Source organism: Phocoena sinus, chromosome 1, assembly GCF_008692025.1.
Source record: "Phocoena sinus isolate mPhoSin1 chromosome 1, mPhoSin1.pri, whole genome shotgun sequence".
Lineage (NCBI taxonomy): Eukaryota > Metazoa > Chordata > Mammalia > Artiodactyla > Phocoenidae > Phocoena > Phocoena sinus.
Genome location: NC_045763.1, coordinates 90219439 through 90236947, shown reverse-complemented (window position 1 = coordinate 90236947; position 17509 = coordinate 90219439). Strand labels below are relative to the sequence as shown.

General features: G+C 39.0%; 2 protein-coding genes across 11 annotated transcripts in view; one reads left to right on the top strand and one right to left on the bottom strand.

Moving 5' to 3' along the window:
* Window positions 1-1129, bottom strand: part of SLC30A7 (solute carrier family 30 member 7) — an 82554-nt gene extending 81425 nt beyond the window's left edge. Inside the window, exon 1 of one of the 6 annotated variants that reach the window (XR_004348356.1) lies at window positions 187-421. Coding sequence is in view for 3 of the 6 variants with exons in the window: in XM_032622101.1 (XP_032477992.1) it covers window positions 187-266 (80 nt within the window). In the remaining 3 variants the exon portion in view is untranslated. Of the gene's footprint in view, window positions 1-186; window positions 460-940 lie in introns of those variants that run through there. The other 5 variants (XM_032622130.1, XM_032622101.1, XM_032622111.1 and 2 more) reach the window with 5 other exon arrangements.
* On the top strand, window positions 58-16917 carry EXTL2 (exostosin like glycosyltransferase 2). 5 transcript variants are annotated; one of them, XM_032622174.1, is made up of 7 exons: window positions 1191-1334; window positions 1553-1719; window positions 3933-4012; window positions 5497-8935; window positions 11126-11553; window positions 12195-12265; window positions 14828-16916. In XM_032622174.1, the coding sequence occupies exons 5-7, from the start codon at window positions 11160-11162 to the stop codon at window positions 15314-15316; spliced, it is 954 nt and encodes a 317-aa protein (XP_032478065.1). In that variant the 5' UTR covers window positions 1191-1334; window positions 1553-1719; window positions 3933-4012; window positions 5497-8935; window positions 11126-11159; the 3' UTR covers window positions 15317-16916. The 5 variants fall into 5 exon arrangements, with proteins under 5 accessions (XP_032478050.1, XP_032478055.1, XP_032478043.1 ...); XM_032622159.1 differs by lacking the exon at window positions 5497-8935 and having other exon boundaries at window positions 58-1334; XM_032622184.1 differs by lacking the exon at window positions 1191-1334 and having other exon boundaries at window positions 1432-1719; window positions 8443-8935; window positions 14828-16917.
* Window positions 16918-17509: the final 592 nt, after the last annotated feature.

Below are 17509 nucleotides of genomic sequence, written 5' to 3'. Positions count from 1 at the left end.
AGTCAGAGGAGTGCCGGACCAGGAGGTTGGGTTCCCCTTTCAGGACCCTCCCAGTCCACCCGTTCCTGTCCTCACACGAACGAGGGTGTCCCTGACGCTCCCTCCCTGGACCTCGGGCCATCCTTAAGTCTGGGCCTTTTCCCCTTCTGCCGGACACCCCATTCCCGCAAATACGGCACCCCGCACCTAAACCAGCCTGAGATCTTGCCGAACAGATTGAACTTAGGTGGTTTGTATTCATCGTCCTTGATGGACAGGGGCAACATCTTCTCTGCCCGGCGAAGGGCCGGGTCTACTCCCCTCTAGTAGTGGCTCCGTGGGTGATGGTAGTGACAGTGGTGACGCCTCAGATGGGAATCTGGGAATCCCGCTTGCCCCGGGCCGCGCGCGGCTTCGAGACAGACAGACTCAGACACACACCGGAGAACCCGCCGACTTCCGGCCCAAGCCGCGCAACGCGTCCTGGGACGGGAAAGGGGGAAGGCGGGGCCGAGGGAGGGGCGTGCGCGGTGGGGCGGGGCTTACGACGAGGGTCGCGTTGCGCGAGTTTTGCTGGGGGCAAGAAGAGTTGGCAACTATTAAGTGGTCTAAAGGGCCGACTTGGAGTGGAGTCCCGCCACCTGGACTCAGGAAGAAAATCCTGAGATGGCCACCCACAGACTGGGCTGGCTGGGAGGTTGTGAGCCCACTCACGCCCACTCCGACTGCCTACCATTCTTGTTCCCGGATGCGCTGGCGTCCAGCGCCTGCCCTTTCGCCATTGCCCCTATTAGCATTAAATCCTGGTGCATTAGAGAGCAGTGCTTAAGAATCCAGGCGGCGACATATTCTCTCGCCGCCAGTCCGCAGGAAGCGCAAAGAATGGTTTTGCTGGATGGACTCCATGGGCGCCCAAATCCTAGTAATCCACCCCGTCCCGCCCCCGAAAACAGTGCCTGACCTTTCTGTACTGCCACGCAGGAGGCAATCAATAAATGTCTTCCGAAAGAATGTTAAAGGTATTTAAAAGAGCCTTTTAAAAGGAGATCCTACGAGACCGTGTTGAAATTGAGGTTTGGTTAAGGCATTGCGTCCCAGACAATCTCAATCCGTTCATAACCCAAAACTCGAGTTCCTACACGTCCCCTTCACTTCCAGGTCATCCTAGAGGCCGCCGCCGTGGCTCTAATTCTCGTGAGAACCCCATAACCAGTTTCAGGGAAGTGCAGGGAAAACTGACTCGTTGGTGGGACGTGAGGGCTTGCGGAGCGCCAAAGGCGAGCCCTGCAGGCCAGTGCTGGGCGCCCACGGTGGTTGGAACTCCTCTTCCAACGCCTCTCTGGGAAATTGTTTGGGTAAGGTCAGGTGGTCCGTCACCTGAATGATTAAAAGTTGTTACCCTGGGGGGGAGAAATGGGGCAAAGGAGGACTGGCTTTTGGAGGTGGGCTAGAAACTACAAAACCGAGATTCTTGGGAACGGCTTTTTAGTCTAACAGGAAGTGGAGCGTCACCGAAAGGGAGGGGCGGCCACCCATGACTGCCCTCTGCTTCAGGCTCTCTCTTTGTGGGCAGCGTTTCATCCAGGTTATCAATCCAGCGAGTAATGCCGGGTGAATGCACGCTGCTGGGTTTGGGAAAAAAATGAAAAATGAGCAAGCGAGACCCCCCTTTCGTTTCATCGTAACCAAGCTGGAAGCAAATAAATCGGCTAGGTCCCACTGCAGTCTTCTGCACTCGAGGTAAGGAAATAGGAAAATGCTCTCGTGTTAAAAATCTTTTTGCAGTGAGAATATATGTGTTTTGCACTCCTTCTTGGAACTTTGTGAGTGTGTGGGGTACTGATTCTGTGGTTTTATTTTTGAAAATAAAATTTACTTATTCTACCATTTTTTTTTTAAATGTTCGTGTTAATTAAACTGCTGTGTAAAAGCAGCTAGATTTCAGAAATTAAGTTCTGGAAAGAGTATTTTGTCTTTGTCTTTCTTGGCGTATATTTCATTATTTTAATTTGAACATAGAAATATTTTCAATTCGTAACATTTACTTATATTTTTAGGAAGCTTTTATATTAGCCATAGACTGAGTTTTACTGTACTGCACTGCTGGGGAAACGTTAAGTGGGTACAAACTAGGTTGAAGATAAATATTTCCACAGCGATTGAGTGTTTCTCCAAAGCTGCTTTATTTCAGTATGATGTAACTGGGAGTGGGGGTGGGGTGTGCATATATGGAAATAACTAAATTTCAGCAACTGGTTTCCAGCGTTCTCTTAACTCATCCAGGTCAGCTGCCATCTGAGCCTGTGTTTTTGTATTCTGCCTTTGAAAATAAATTCTACATTTTGCCCTATATTGCTGCAGATGAGAAATTGTTCACCTGGGTTATGGAGAAATCTGCAATACCCTTTTTCAAATAGTTTTGAAATAAGTTGGAGAAATTGAAGTTTAATTTCAGTTACAGTGGTCCTGGAACTCCTAAATTCCCCACTGCTCACTCCCCAGAATATAAGATAGTTATTCCAGTGAGGGCCTTCTTTCAAAAAGTGGCAATGCCACTTCACATCTTTCATTCCTAGACGACATAATTACCAACTTCAATACTAAATATTTTATTAGAAATATAAATTGGACACTAAATCAGGAAAAGTGCTATGAGTGGAAAATGTTTGACATGTCTCACGTGATTTGTCATCTTGAAATAATGTTTGTCCCATATATGTTAACCAGTATATGTTGTCATATCAAAATTAAAGTTAGTTTCATTCATTCAACAATCATTTAATGAGTGTCTACTATGTGCTGAGCTCTGTGCTGGGCACGGGGTGGGGGAAGGGAGGTAGGTTAAAAAGCCTGATAAAGTTCTTTCCCTGGAGGAATTTTATGGGCCGAAGAAGCGGGATGTGAGGAGAGGGCAAATCAGTTCAGGATTTTAGAACTAAATGATATTTAAGATGCGCACAAGAGGTGCTTTTGGTGTAGTGAGGAGGAACAACTGTCACCTGATGAGCCCAGATACATGCTAAGCCATCCCTTTACCCCTTCAGTAACTTGAATCATGAAAGAATATAAGTTTGGAAAATCAAAAATGATTCTTCAGGTCTATTCAGGTGGTCATTACAGATGCAGTATCTTGCTGGTCTCCAATCAGTTCTGAATTCCTTCATATGTTATGGATTTATAAGATCATAAAATAGGTAGATATATTAATGAACATTTTAAACCAATAAATGGATTTCTACCCTGAACTTTTAAATATTTGTTTAGATCATCTACTAATTAATTGCATTAGGTTAACTGTGCAGACTATATGGGGGAAAAAATCCCTAACTTCTTAGACATGTGATTAAGGACTGTGAGAAATGAAAGCCAAGAAGATTAAGGGGCAGAAGCTCACCTCCAGCCAAGGTTCCAGCTCCTTTTGGGCAAGAGTAAGGAATAGGAAGGATGCCATCTGTCATTCCTCAGTAATCAACGCTGACATTTACCTGCAACCCTATTTTAGACCCTGAGTTTTTTTAGTACTTCAAATTGAATGCCTTATGAACCTTTAGTGAAAAAAGTAGTTTTGATGGTAGATAAAACTACAGATACTTAAAAATCTAGAAATTGAATACAAGTGCAGGTTGCTAATGCATTCAGAGGTCTTGCTCCATGGCATATATGTTCTGGTTTCAAAAGTGTAAACACATTAGATCATCAGCATGATGTGAGTTTATTCTGCTTCTGGATACCTAAGAGAAAGATGAAAACAAAAAATATAGCAATGTTAGCACCAACCTGACAGGTAGCACCTACCTAATTGCCTAAATGTAGTTTTTAGAACACAGTATAGCAAATTTTAATTTCTAAAAATAATTCAAAGCCTATGGACGATAGCATTAAAAAGCATTTTTTTAAAATTTCCTGGTGATTGACAAAAACATCACAGAAAATTCTTTGATTTCCCTTAATAGTGCCAAGAGAGCCTGTTCCTATCAATTACTGAAGCCATAAGGAAAATTTTTTTTAAAAATTAAAACTTTACCATAATGAGGTAAGTACCAGTATTTTTTTTTTTGCTTTTTAAAAATTGTGGTAAAATACACATAATATTTGCCATCTTAACCATTTTTAAGTGTACAGCTCAATAGTGTTAAGTGTATTGACATTGTTGAGCAGCCAATCTCAAGAACTTTTTCAGCCTGCAAAACTGAAATTCTATAACCATTAAACAACAACTCTCCATTTCTCTGTTCCCCGGGCCCCTGGCAACCACCATTCTACTTTCTGTTTCTATAAATTTGACTACTCTATATTCCTCATGTAAGTGAAATCATAGAGTATTTGTCCTTTTGTGCTGGCTTATTTCACTGAGCATGATGTCCTGAAGGTTCATCCATGTTGTAGCATGTGTCAGAATTTCCTTCCTTTTAAAGCCTGAATAATATTCCATTGTATGTCTATACCACGTTTTGTTTATCCATTCATCTGTCAATGGACATTTGGGTTGCTTCCATTTTTTGACTATTGTGAATAATGCTGCTATGGACATAAGTGAAATACCAGTATTTTTATCTGAGAAAAATTGTTTCCTATAGAGGTTTTTTGTTTCCTTGGAAATAAGAGTTTTTACTTGAGCCAGGGTCTGTTAGAAAATACTGTATTGCCTGTTTTAGATCTTATCCGTTGAAATAGTATTCCAGGTTATAGTATAAAGTCAATACCTACAAAGTTGAAATATTCTTGTAGACTAGAACAAAGCTGAAAACAGAGACTACTTGAAAGACACTAAAAATATAATGTAGGTCAAGTGTGAGAGTCGGGAGTTTGTTTGGACCCACCACTCTTTCTGTGGCTCAGGAAACATCATTTAATATTCTCAGTCTCAGCTAGCCCATCTACAAAATGGGGTGGATATATTTTAATTCCCGTGTCTCTGAAGGTTTGAAACATTACTGATTTGAGTTGTTAGGTAACATAAAGAGGGAAGAGGTCTGACAACTTCCATTACTATTGCTAAGCTCTGTGAGGGCAGGAATTGATGGCCTTGCTCATTACCATCCCTAGTGCCTGACAGTGCTGGGCTCGTGCATGGTAAGCACCTAGGAATGTTTATGGACTGACATAACTACTATGGATATTCTGACCTTCCTCTAATAAAGTTAGGAAGCTCATATGAATTAAGATTACGTCTTTGTTAGGTTTAATATCTAAAGCTATTTACAAATCATAATTCATGTGTATGAAATCTGTTTCTCTTAGAGAAACGATTTTGCAGTGTGAGTTTATTGCTGAAAACCAGTGTTGTATAAAAGGGAGAGGGTTCCATAGAATATTCCAGGTTTCTGTTGCCCAACAATCTTGCCTCCCCTGCATCTTCCTGTGACTAAAACAGAGAGAAGTTCAAGTGAAAAGCTTCAGTGTCCTGGAATGGTAAAAGTAATGTATTTGCGGATGTACTTGGCTTCTTTTTGACCCATTTCTGGAACTGATTTTGCATGGCACTATACTGAGCTAAAAATGTTTTTCTATTTCTAGGCTTTCTTCTTAGGATGCATTGACTCCTTGGATCGTTATAAGTCGTGGATGTTCCTCTTAAGAATAAGGCCATTCCTTCTCCTGCCCTGATATATGTCCATAAGTTTGGTCATCTCCAAACACCACCATCATCATTATCACACAATTAATTGTCAATTCCTGGAGAAAGATGCAAGACGAGAAGGAACTTTCATCTAGCATAATTCAGACCTGTGCACTTTGAGGGTAGAGAAGGCCTCACTGCCTCAGTAACAAATAGCTGGATTGAAGGACGCAGTGCTTTAAGAAGCCTTTATACATAATATTTATGTTATTTCCTCTTAAATCAATGATGAGAAAGCAAATCTAATTAATTGGTAGTAGCTGCCTGTAGAAGTATTGAGAAGCAATTTGATGCTTTGTACAGGATGCTTAGGAGGGAAAAACAAAACGCCAGGACTGACAGGCAGCCTTTGCTACTGATAACAGGGTGAGATTAGGGAGGGAGGTGGAGACACAGGTACTTAGTGTCTGCTGTCTGTTTTAAATGTTGTCTTCGGTGTTTATTTGAATCTGATTTACCTGTAAGGGAATGGCTCATTCAATCTTGCTGCCAGGAGAAGAACTTGCTCTAATTTAATGCGACCAGTGCAGAAATTCTTTCCTTAACAGCTTGAAGTGAGAAATGACCTGTTGCAGCAACTTCTGGTTTTCAAATGTGATACTGTAGGAAATTCAGCTATTTATCAATATGTTTTAGCACCTCTGTTTCAGAACTATAGACTCAACATGCAGTCTATAGTCCTAAGCTTTCTAAATCACAGGACGTAGATTGGCTACTGATGATCATGTATATGTTGTTAAAGTGATTTTCTGTTGACAGTATATTTGCATCTGCATCAGTTCAGGCAAATTCCTTATACCTGGACCTTGGGTTCTTTATCTATGAAACAAGGAAGCTGGCTTAGGAGGGCTCTGAGGTCTCTTTCAGTTTTCTGAGTTTATGATGTGTTTGTATCATAAGGCATATAGATACTGGGGCAGTTTTGGAGACATTGCTTTATCCTTCATTGAGCGTAATACATAGCAGTAGGGATTTCAGGGGCCACTTGGCTAGCAGTGTTCGTGTTCAAGGTAAAATATATGTAGAGCAGGGCTTCTCCACCTTGGCATCACTGGCATGTTAAGCCTGGATAATTCCTTGCTGTGGAGCCTGTCCTGTCCATTGTAGGATGTTTAGCAGCAGCACTGCCATCTGCCCACCAGAGAGCAATAGCATCTCCTAGCCCCAGTCACAACAATCAAAAATGTCTCCCGGGCTTCCCTGGTGGCGCAGTGGTTGAGGGTCCGCCTGCCGATGCAGGGGACACTGGTTCGTGTCCCGGTCCGGGAAGATCCCACATGCCGCGGAGCTGCTGGGCCCATGCGCCATGGCCACTGAGCCTGCGCGTCCGGAGCCTGTGCTCCGCAATGGGAGAGGCCACAACAGTGAGAGGCCCGCATACCGCAAAAAAAAAAAAATAAATAAATAAATAAATAAATAAATAAATAAATAAAAAGCCTTTAAAAATGTCTCCCGACTTTGCCCCATATTCCCTAGAGAGCAAAATCGTCCCTGGTTGAAAACCGCTGGTCTAGGAGATGCTATGTAACCATATCAAAATAACTAAAAGGATGTGCTCTCTACTCATGAGGAACTAAATAAGTTAACATATGTGCAAAAAATATCATCTGGGGATCTTTGATTTTGCAGATGATTAGGAGAAAAAGAAGGATTTTTGTTTTGCTGACATTTACTGTGTTTATCAAAGTCACATTTAGTTTACTATAGTCATAGATGGAAGAAGGGCAGAAAGGGGATAGACTAAGAACTGTCAGATCCTTTTTGGAATGAGGCAGGGTGCCAGGAAATATATATATCAATAGATATAATTTTAAATTAAATAATTTTAATTCTTGGTTCTTTCTAAGTAAGACATAGGTTATCCGAATGTATTCATTTTCATATCCCCCCATTCAAAACTCAAAGCTGTGATTTAGGTGATAGATACTTCTCTGGACAAAGGACAGAAAAAAGCTATAAACTGAAATCCAGATAGCTATGAAGTCATCACCACTCTCCATACTGTTCTAAGGCTGTTTCCAGTAGGCCTACAATAAAGTTCCAGACTTCAGCTATTCTCAAAGTACAGAGATGCCACTTGCACTGCAGTCTATAAAGTTTTTGTTCTTGCTTTTCTATGTAGACTACAAATGTAACATAATTTTATCAGGCGATATCATTTAATAAATACTACATGAAATATTTACATTGTCTTTCCAAAGATATAAATTATATCTCTCAAAACATTTTTGATACAAGTAAAATAGGGGATTAGAAGCTATCTGAAAGAGGAAATTTCTATGACAGATAAAGTGGGGTAACTCCCACTTTAAAGTATAGATAAAAGTGAAACAGTCGTTCACGATTATCTTTGACAATGTATATTTATAGTAGGCTATAGAGATGAATCTTCATTACTTTTTCTCCACTAAAACTGCCAGGTAGCTATTAATGTCTGTTTTAGAGACTAGAGACACTGCTATGTAAGTTTTATAGTATGTTACTCCTACTCAGCTGAAGAAAATGAACATAAAGATCTTAATCAGGGTATACTTTAATGCAGTTGTCAGGATTGTTAACTCTGAGTGCTTATAACCAGCCATTTTTATGTAGAACTGAAAATATGTTTTATGAGACCTGCTTTTGAGTCAGTATTAGAAGGATTATCAAGGCCTTTGAACCAAGATTATTAATTCATAATGGTTTCTCTTTGGTTTACCACATTAACAGTATATGTTGTTTTAGTAAAAGAGTGTATACAGTGAAAAGATTTGTGCTCTCAAACCTTAAATCACCATCCTTGAAAAGTAATCATGGTAAAGCTGAAGTTACTTCAAAAATAATTCATTTTGTTCGTATCTTAGAGTGAAGCTATGATAAAAGGAGAAACACAAAATTTCTTAACAGAACAGGCTGCAGAGAAAGTCCAGGAGACAATATCCTTGAAAGCTCTCCAAAAAGATTACTGCAAGGGAACATTTCTTTTCAAATCTGGACTTTTGAAAAGTGAGAGTTGCTGAATGACAATGACCATTCCCTTGTCCTTATGAATAAGTTCTTCCTTTGCTTGCACAGGCCTCAGAGCATTATCACATCATGGGGTGTGTTCCCCTATAAGCCTTGCAATTCTCCAGTCCCCACTTCTGTGAACTTTAAAGAGAGATGTTAAAGGCATGGTCTATATGGCCTCTCTATGTCCTTGCTGACCTGTATAGAGAAAAACTGTTGCTACAGTTACAAAACACGCCTCACAACTTGAAACAAGATCGGGGAATGTGACTGTCACTTTAACTCCACCACTGCCAAGTTTCCTCGATGAAAAACGGAAGACTGATCGGACATCATTTGGATAGCCAAGTGAGATTTCGTTTGGAACCTAATCTGTTAAGACAGGAAGATTTAGACTAGTCTTAGGATTGTCTGTAGAATGGTGGCCTAGCTGCAGATGCCCAACTGAAACCACAAGGTGCAAAATCAAGAGCTTACATACAGACACAGTGCACTTTTTCATGAAGGAAACCAAAATAAACTGTACAGGAGAGTGTTATACAAGGAAGAACAGTGACAGTGGCTTGTACAGTTAGCACACCACAGGTGTGAGTTAGCAGTGAGAAGTCTTTACCAACTTGATATTATTTATCTGTAATAAGGAATAGATAAGGGTATCTGTTTAGTGTATAGCCTGAGAGGAAAAATTGTATTAAAAGTAGTAAGAGTGGATAGACCATGGGTCAATTAAAGTCATCAAGAATAATAATATCTCAGTCTTTCTGGTTCTGAGAGATCTATTTTTTTTTCTTAAAGATATGTTTTATATGTCTCGAAACTCCTGGTTGATTTTTGTTTTCAGTCTTTTTATAAGTAAATTTCTTTAAGCTTTCTTTTTCCTCATTTCAGGCTTTTGTACTTGAGTAGAGTAGTAGAATAGATCTAGGAAAAGTGTTGAGATGTATTTGAAGGCTCAGCTGCCAGCATAGAAAATGAGGCCATCCCTCAAAAGCTTGTGGAGGCTTGTGGAGGCTTGTGGAGGAGTAAGTAAAGTAAGTAAATCAAAAGCAGAAAGAGCAGAAGAATCAAACAACAGCAGCAATTGAAAGCCAGCAGTGCTCCAAAACGAGGCAGTAGGGGTGATAATGAAACTGTATTGGAAGCCAAGAAATCAGAGTTCTGGGTATCTGTAAAACAGTATGAGATTTAACCTTTCCTTACATTTGTGACTGAGTTTTGATCAGACAAAAAATTTTGACCAATAAATCTCCAGGCCACATCCCTTGGTTTTTGTTCGCCTACTCTTCTGTAGCCATCTCAGGTGGATCCTGTAGGTATAGTGAGGAATACGAGAGTCCAAAGCTGATGACAATACCTGGTGATCCTCATGTTCTGTGACAGAGGTTGCTTTGGAAGCTCAAGAGCCCTACCTCAGCACATCCCACATTTGAAACTGGCAGTACACTCCCCAGCCCATGATGATGAAAAAGCCTGGGCTCTGGCAGGAGTTTTTTTCCTGGATAAAAATCCTAGATCCATTACTTCAGTTGTTTAGTAACCTTGAGAAAGTTATTTAACCTCTGTAAGCATCCAAATACTATTAAATGGGAATAATAGTAAAATGTAAACAGGATTCTGTTGCTCCCCTGATCAAAACCCTCCAATGGCTTCCCATCTCACTTAGAATAAAATCCATACTCCTTACTCAGGCCAACAAAATCCCCCATAATCTGACCCTTGCTTGTCATGTCATTCTGATTTATTCTCTTCGTTACCATCATGCTGAATTAGCTTTGAGTTTATTTACTTTGTTACCTGTTTGGCCCTACTATTTCCTCTGCTACTAACAGCAGAGACTTTGTCTATCTTATTCATTGCTATACTCACAGAATCTAAAACAGTGCATGGTACACTAAGTGCTCAGTGGTTATTTGTTTAATTTACTGAGTAAGCACGTACTATGACACGCAAAGCACATAGTACAGAGCCTAGAATGTAATAAACCCACTATAATTGTTTGCTTCTGCTGCTATTACTATTATTTCATATGTTAGGGTTCTGCATATGATTTCACTTGGAAAAAAGTTTGCTACCAAAATGTAAGTTTAAAGTTAGTGTACTGAAATATACATATATCAGAACATCAAGTTGTACACCTTACATATATACAACTTTTATGTGTCAACGATATCTCAATAAAGCTGCTTAAGGAATTAGTATACTACCAAGAAAAATATAATCCCATCTGAAAAAAATAATCTCAGTTCCAAATGTTTAGTAGTGAAATGAGGGCAAATTTTAAAATGCACTGCTTAATTCTTCCTGTTCGGTGTGTAGATAACCCTTTGTCTGCAGCTGCAAAGTGAGCAGGCCCAGAAGGAAAGGTTTATTCACTGTACTTTTCATCTAAGGCCAAATCACCTTATCAAAGAGGCAGGGTAAACTGAACTTGAGTCAGCTAAAAGATGATTAACCTCTCTCCTCAAAAAAGCAAAAACAAAAACATAGTAACTAGTAAGAATGCTAAGATTCTGCATTTTATTTCTATTTCTACTCCAGGTGTTGCCACATCTGCAAACTCCCTGGAAGAGTGATGGGGATTCGAGTACTTCGTTTCTCTTTGGTGGTAATCCTTGTGTTACTGCTGGTAGCTGGGGCTTTGACCGCTTTACTTCCTAATATCAAAGAAGATAAGATGCTCACTCTGCGTAGGGAAATAAAATCCCAGGGCAAGTCCACCCAGGATTCCTTTACTCTCATAATGCAGACGTACAACAGAACAGATCTCTTGTTGAGACTTTTAAATCATTATCAGGCAGTACCATATCTGCACAAAGTGATTGTGGTGTGGAACAATGTTGGGGAGAAGGGACCAGATGAGTTATGGAACTCTCTAGGGCCTCACCCTGTCCCTGTGATCTTCAAAGTACAGACAACAAACAGGATGAGAAATCGACTCCAGGTCTTTCCTGAACTAGAAACCAATGGTGAGTTGCAGCTGGGTTCTTAGTCTGGCAGGGCTGCAGCTAACCAGAGCTGGGGGTGGGTGCGTGGCTTTTGGGCCTTCTACTTGTCTTAATTGGAGAAAATAGGGAAATTTAATCATAAGAGAGCATTTTGAAAAACTTAAGGGGCAGTTTCCAAGATGTCAAGAAGCAGTCTCCTGGGGAAGAAATCGCATATATCTTGCAACAGTGACAAAGAGGTTAATATTGTGAAAGAAGATATGCTATGATTACATATTACTGCATCACAGAAGTTAGTAAAATGCCATCTAACTTATGCTTAATGTATTTTTTGCTGCCTCCTTTTCCTCCCACTCAGCAGTTACTGAGATTGTAATTTGCTTAAAAGAACCTTGGTTTTATTTATTTATAGGTTCATTAGTTTCTAGGATAATGGATGATAAATACATGATAATTTCCCCCTCAGGAAATTATAAAAATTAAATACAGTTCAAGTAAAAACTTTTTCTGCTAGACAGATCTCTCCAAGAATACATTTTTTATTTACTGAATTTCATTCAGAAAATACTTCATTTGAATGACTTATAAAAACACCACTGTATCTTATAACTTTTTTTTCATTTCCAAACTGTTTGATTTAAATTTTTTTCCTTTCATTTCAGCGGTGTTAATGGTAGATGATGACATGCTAATTAGCACCCAAGACCTTGTTTTTGCTTTCTCCGTGTGGCAGGTAATGTTGCTACATCCTTTATGAAATCATCAGTATAAAGTCTGATCTAGTGTTTAACCAGAGCAGCATGGTTTAATGTGAGAGTCACCCAAACCAGTGTGGACAGTATTTATCTAAAAGATAGATGAATTTGTCATAATCAGATTTCCTGAGCTCAGTTAAGCTAATCTGAAAGTTACAGTATCTTTTATCTGTATTTGATTTATATTTGGTATATTGGAAAGAAGAGCTAGAACTGACTTCCAAAGAACAATGAGGAAACGATCTGGTATATGATAGAGCAAAGACTAAAATCCAGAGGCACTTTCGCCTGTATCTCAAATGAGAAGTGTATTTCTGTATTAATATTGCACAGAACTTCCTTTGAAAGAAACAATTTATTACATCCATAAAATTTAAGTCTGATTCTGAGACCATTGTTTAAAAATTAATAATACTGATAATAATTCTGCATGGACCATTGTGGTGGCAGTTTCCCCCACCCCCACCCCCTTAAATTCCAAGCTGGGGTAAACAGGCATAAATTACCTGGTATCTATAAAAACTCCTTTTTCCTACTGAATATGTGTTAATAGTAGACAGCTTTTACAAGTTGCACTACAAGTACCTGAAACCAGAACTGCATACAAATACTTTGAAGCCCTGTCCAATAATTAAACACTGTGCTACCCAATAAATGGTCTAATTTGCACTATAGTAACTCTCCTTAATTAGCGACTTGGGATGTAAGAACATTAGGTATTAATGGTAAGTGGTCACAGTACTCTGCAGATATCATCATTCTCAAAACTTCAGTTTTCAGCTTCACGCCTAGTGTACTGATCAACAGATTTTTTCCATATCAGCAGTTTTTCCAGCCCTATAAATAAAAGCTTCCTAGGCGAAAAGTTCTAATGTAATACTCCAGCTGTGAGATTTCTATTTCAGGTAAAAAATCAATTTCCTGAAAATATCAGGGTGGGGGGAAATATGAGAACTGCGGTTAATTAGAACAATCCAAGTAAACCATAATTAAAGATGGATAAATATGACTTTAGGTTTTATTCATAAAACCATCAAGAACAGTTTCAATCCATTGCGCAAGATAATTTGACTCCTAAAGTTCTGTCCCATCAGTGCCCTGCATAGTGTAGTGATTTGGGGCCTAGAGAGAAGCAAGATTAGAGCAGACAGGTATCTGTGTCTTTGCACTCACCCATCACCTCCACTTGCAGTGCTTTACCTTTTCCACCTCCATTCATCCGTGAAATCTCTTTCATCGCATAGATTAAGTGGCACATCTTCTCTGAAGGCTCCCAGCCTTTACACCCAACCCTTGACATTCCCCTTTGCTTCCCAGCAGCACAATTGTCATCCTGTCCTCGATGCCCCCCTGAGAATTGCACAGCTGCATTTACAGCTTTTTCACAGTGTGGTAGTTCCTGGTTCACATATCTGTATCATACCCTCTCTAGACTATGCGTTCTTTGAAACGGGATTTAACCCACCCTGACTTGTGTGCGTGTGTCCCTAGTTTAGTGTCTGTTCTGTAAATGAATGAAACTCAACTTATTTGTGAGATTGAACTAAACCTTTTAATTCTATAAGTTCATGCTTCTTTTCCATGATTCTCTGCTTTTCTTTGCTGATTTTTGTTTTATTTTTAGTCACTCTCATCCTACTATTATTGTTTTAATACTATCCTTCAAAGATCCTGACACATCTCATATATCTATATATATGTCTATATCTATCTATCTATCCATCTATCTATCTATCTATATATCTTTGAGCAACATGGATTTGAACTGTACAGGTACATTTATACTCAGATTTTTTCAATAAATACAAACCACAGTACTACATGATCGGTGGTTGGCTGAATCTAGAGATGCAGATCTGTGGATATGGAGGGCTGACTGTAAAGTTATAGATGAGTTTTCTACTACGCTCGGGGGGTCAGTGCCCCTAACCCCTGCATTGTTTAAGGCTCAACTGTATATGTGTGTGTTGGGTATATATGTGTGTGTATATATATATTTTTCTTATGTTTTTAAAAAAGGGACACCCAAGCTGAAAAGAGATAAAAATAAACATCGTTTAAAATCAATGGTGACTTTCAAAAACATTGAAATCAACATGGAAAAACAATAAAATGATACATGTAAATCCATAATTTTATATATGCCTAAGAGATTGAAACAGTTTTTCAAAATAATCACATTATATCTTCTTATCTCCTGTAATAAATATCATTCATACAGTCAACTTCTCTTATAGCAAACTGAAAAACCAGACTCTTTGGTAACTCGAATTTATTAATATTGGATAATGTGTAAATTAGGAGAATATTTGTGAGGTTAGAAATTTCGTTAGAGATTTGGTTATGATGAATTGACCTTTAAACTTATCAGTACATAGATTTATGAATTTGTCTGGAGTTAAAGGAAATTGAGATGTAGAAGCCAGGAATAAAATAACACTGACAAATCAGTTTAATTCTTTCTGTAGTAAATCATTGCCTTTCACCATGTCAGCTTTAAAGAAATGCCACACTTAATTGTTCTTTTTCCATCTTTTCAGCAATTTCCTGATCAAATTGTAGGATTTGTTCCAAGAAAGCATGTGTCTACTTCCTCTGGTGTCTACAGTTACGGAGGTTTTGAACTGCAAGCACCGGGGTTTGGAAATGGTGACCATTACTCTCTGGTGCTGATTGGAGCCTCATTCTTCCATAGCAAATACCTTGAACTCTTTCAGAGGCAACCTGCAGCTGTCCATGCTCTGTTAGATGAAACGCAAAACTGTGATGATATTGCCATGAATTTTATCATTGCCAAGCACACTGGGAAGACTTCGGGGGTATTTGTGAAACCTGTAAACATAGACAATTTAGAAAAAGAAACCAATGGTGGCTATTCTGGAATGTGGCATCGAGCTGAGCACTTTCTGCAGAGGTCTTATTGTATAAATAAGCTTGTTAACATCTATGACAGCATGCCCTTAAAATACTCCAACATTATGATTTCTCAGTTTGGTTTTCCATATGCCAACCACAAAAGTAAAATGTGAAAGTAAAACAAACAAAAACAAACCTCAAAACTGCTTGGTATTTGAGTAGCTTCTTCATGCTATGGTCAGTTTATTTATTTATTTATTTTTAAGCACATCATGAACTTTTTTCTACTCCAGAAGTCTCTACAAGGGGGAAAAAGTGCTTAGGGCTTCTAGCATATAAAATTTACAGGCACTTCAAAACCCAAGAAGCTGGTATTACCCAGATAGGTCTTCCTGTGAGAAGTTTTCATCCGCAGATATGATTCCTTGGTCAACAATTTTATTGTTTACATCCTGAGACCGTTCTACAATTTAAAAAACTTTTTTTAATTGAAGTATAGTTGATTTACAGTGTTGTGATAATGTTCTACAATTTTTTTGACTCCTGGCACTTGCCTTAAGGACCTTTAGCAAGCTGTTTCCAGGATCAGAAACTCAGGACAAGTATTTCTTAGCTTTTTCATTAAAGGATGATTATTTTCATTTGAAGCCTAAAATGCCTCTTCAACAAAAGCCTGTGGTATAGGGAAAAGCCATGTGAGGAGAGAATAGTCTCAATCCCATATAAAAACGAGTGGAAATTTTGTGACTATCAGTACTTCCCTTGTGGTCCTTCCAACCAGCCCTTTCCAGGACTAACTTATCCCAGCATGATTTTGGTGTAACCATCAGTGCTTTTATTTCTGTGGGTATCTGTTGTGACTGGGAGGGTTAATTTTAGTAGCTAAAGGATGTCTAGTTGTTCACTTGATTTTTGTGAACATTTACTGCATGGATCACAAGTGCAGCCTCTGTTTCTTACATGCAACTTATATGCAGTGAGGAGTAAATGTGTTACTAGATTCAGGTCGTGCATTTTGTCACTGAATCTGACTTTGAGATTGCACATTAATTCTTAGATTTTACATAAAGTATGTATTGTTTAAGAAACATGTATAAAATAACTCTTTTGAAAGAATGTTTAAGTAGGAACTGGCAGAAATTACAACCCTTACTATCAAATGATCTTTATTGTTATAAAAGCGTAGGTTATCTCCTGGATACTAAAACGTGTGTATTACGCACTAAGTCAATCTCTTGCATTCAGAACTTCTTCCCTCCACACAGCAAAAGATCCAGAGATCATTTCAATTACATAGATACAGGAAAAAATAAGAGACCTGAGTCATAGTAGAGGAATTCCACAGGGAGTCTGCATCAGCTGATTGTTAAGTTGCCCACTTCCTGTTATGTGAATTAGTATCTGTTCCACACGGTGTCTGTGTTTGGTCCTCGTTCACTATTGGTGGAAAGGAATACTCAGGCCTCTTTCTGCCACCTTCTCCTCTTCCTATGCCCCCTCCTGCTCCCAGTATGCCGTTATATTCTCAAAATTGCAAAGCTATGAAAATAATCATGGTTAATGTTCCAACAATGAGGTCTCTGTGCAATTAGCTCAGTGTATATTGTTCCTTTACGTGGGCATGTGTATGTATCTTAATGCCATCAGAGAAAGCCAATAGAACTCGCAGCCTCACTAAAAATTTATAGTGTTAATTATCTGCTTTGTCCAACCTTGGTAGTGACATTTTGCCTCTTGAGATTGGCAGATAAATAAAATAAACTTTTACCATCCAGATGTTCTATGTTAATTAAGCAGACTCATGCTTTCGTGGTCGGTATTTACACAGATTTTCAAATACTCTCATATTTTGTTCCAAGATTAGAGGTATTAACTACATTGCCCATGGGAAAATTTTCCAGTGGGAAAATATTCTCAGGTTTTATTTCTCATCTTGCATTCTTAAACTTATCTTCAGCATCACTTCATATTTTTCAGACCTTATAGAGCATAATTGAAAGCAAAGTGAAGTTCAGTCTGTGTTACAAAAACTCTTGCATTGATTGAGGCTAGACATATACTAAAACTTTTTCCCTGCACCCTCTTATTCTTGCTCCAAATGATCTGGAGAAGAGAGGATGCTCAGGCTTAAAGCTACATCAGAAAAGCAATATAGCTTAGGGGTTAAATGTGCCAGTGGAGTCCTTGGGCTCAAATCCTTCCTGCATCTCATGTATACTTCACCTCTTGGAGCTTCAACTTCCTCATCTGCAAAAATGAGAATAATATCTACGTAGGGGTTTGTTTTAAGGAATAAAGGAGATAACTTGTGTAAGTATGAACACAGTGCCTTGCCCATTTTAAATGGTCAGTAAAGGAAAGATGTT

What these genes read in the sequence shown, in the direction of transcription:
- EXTL2 (XM_032622152.1), top strand. Translation starts at nt 1,595, where the DNA reads ATGCACGCTGCTGGGTTTGGGAAAAAAATGAAAAATGAGCAAGCGAGA. An exon ending in TGCAGTCTTCTGCACTCGAG is followed by an intron (nt 1,720 to 11,125) that starts GTAAGGAAATAG and finishes TTTCTACTCCAG; the next exon opens with GTGTTGCCACATCTGCAAAC. An exon ending in TCCTGAACTAGAAACCAATG is followed by an intron (nt 11,554 to 12,194) that starts GTGAGTTGCAGC and finishes CTTTCATTTCAG; the next exon opens with CGGTGTTAATGGTAGATGAT.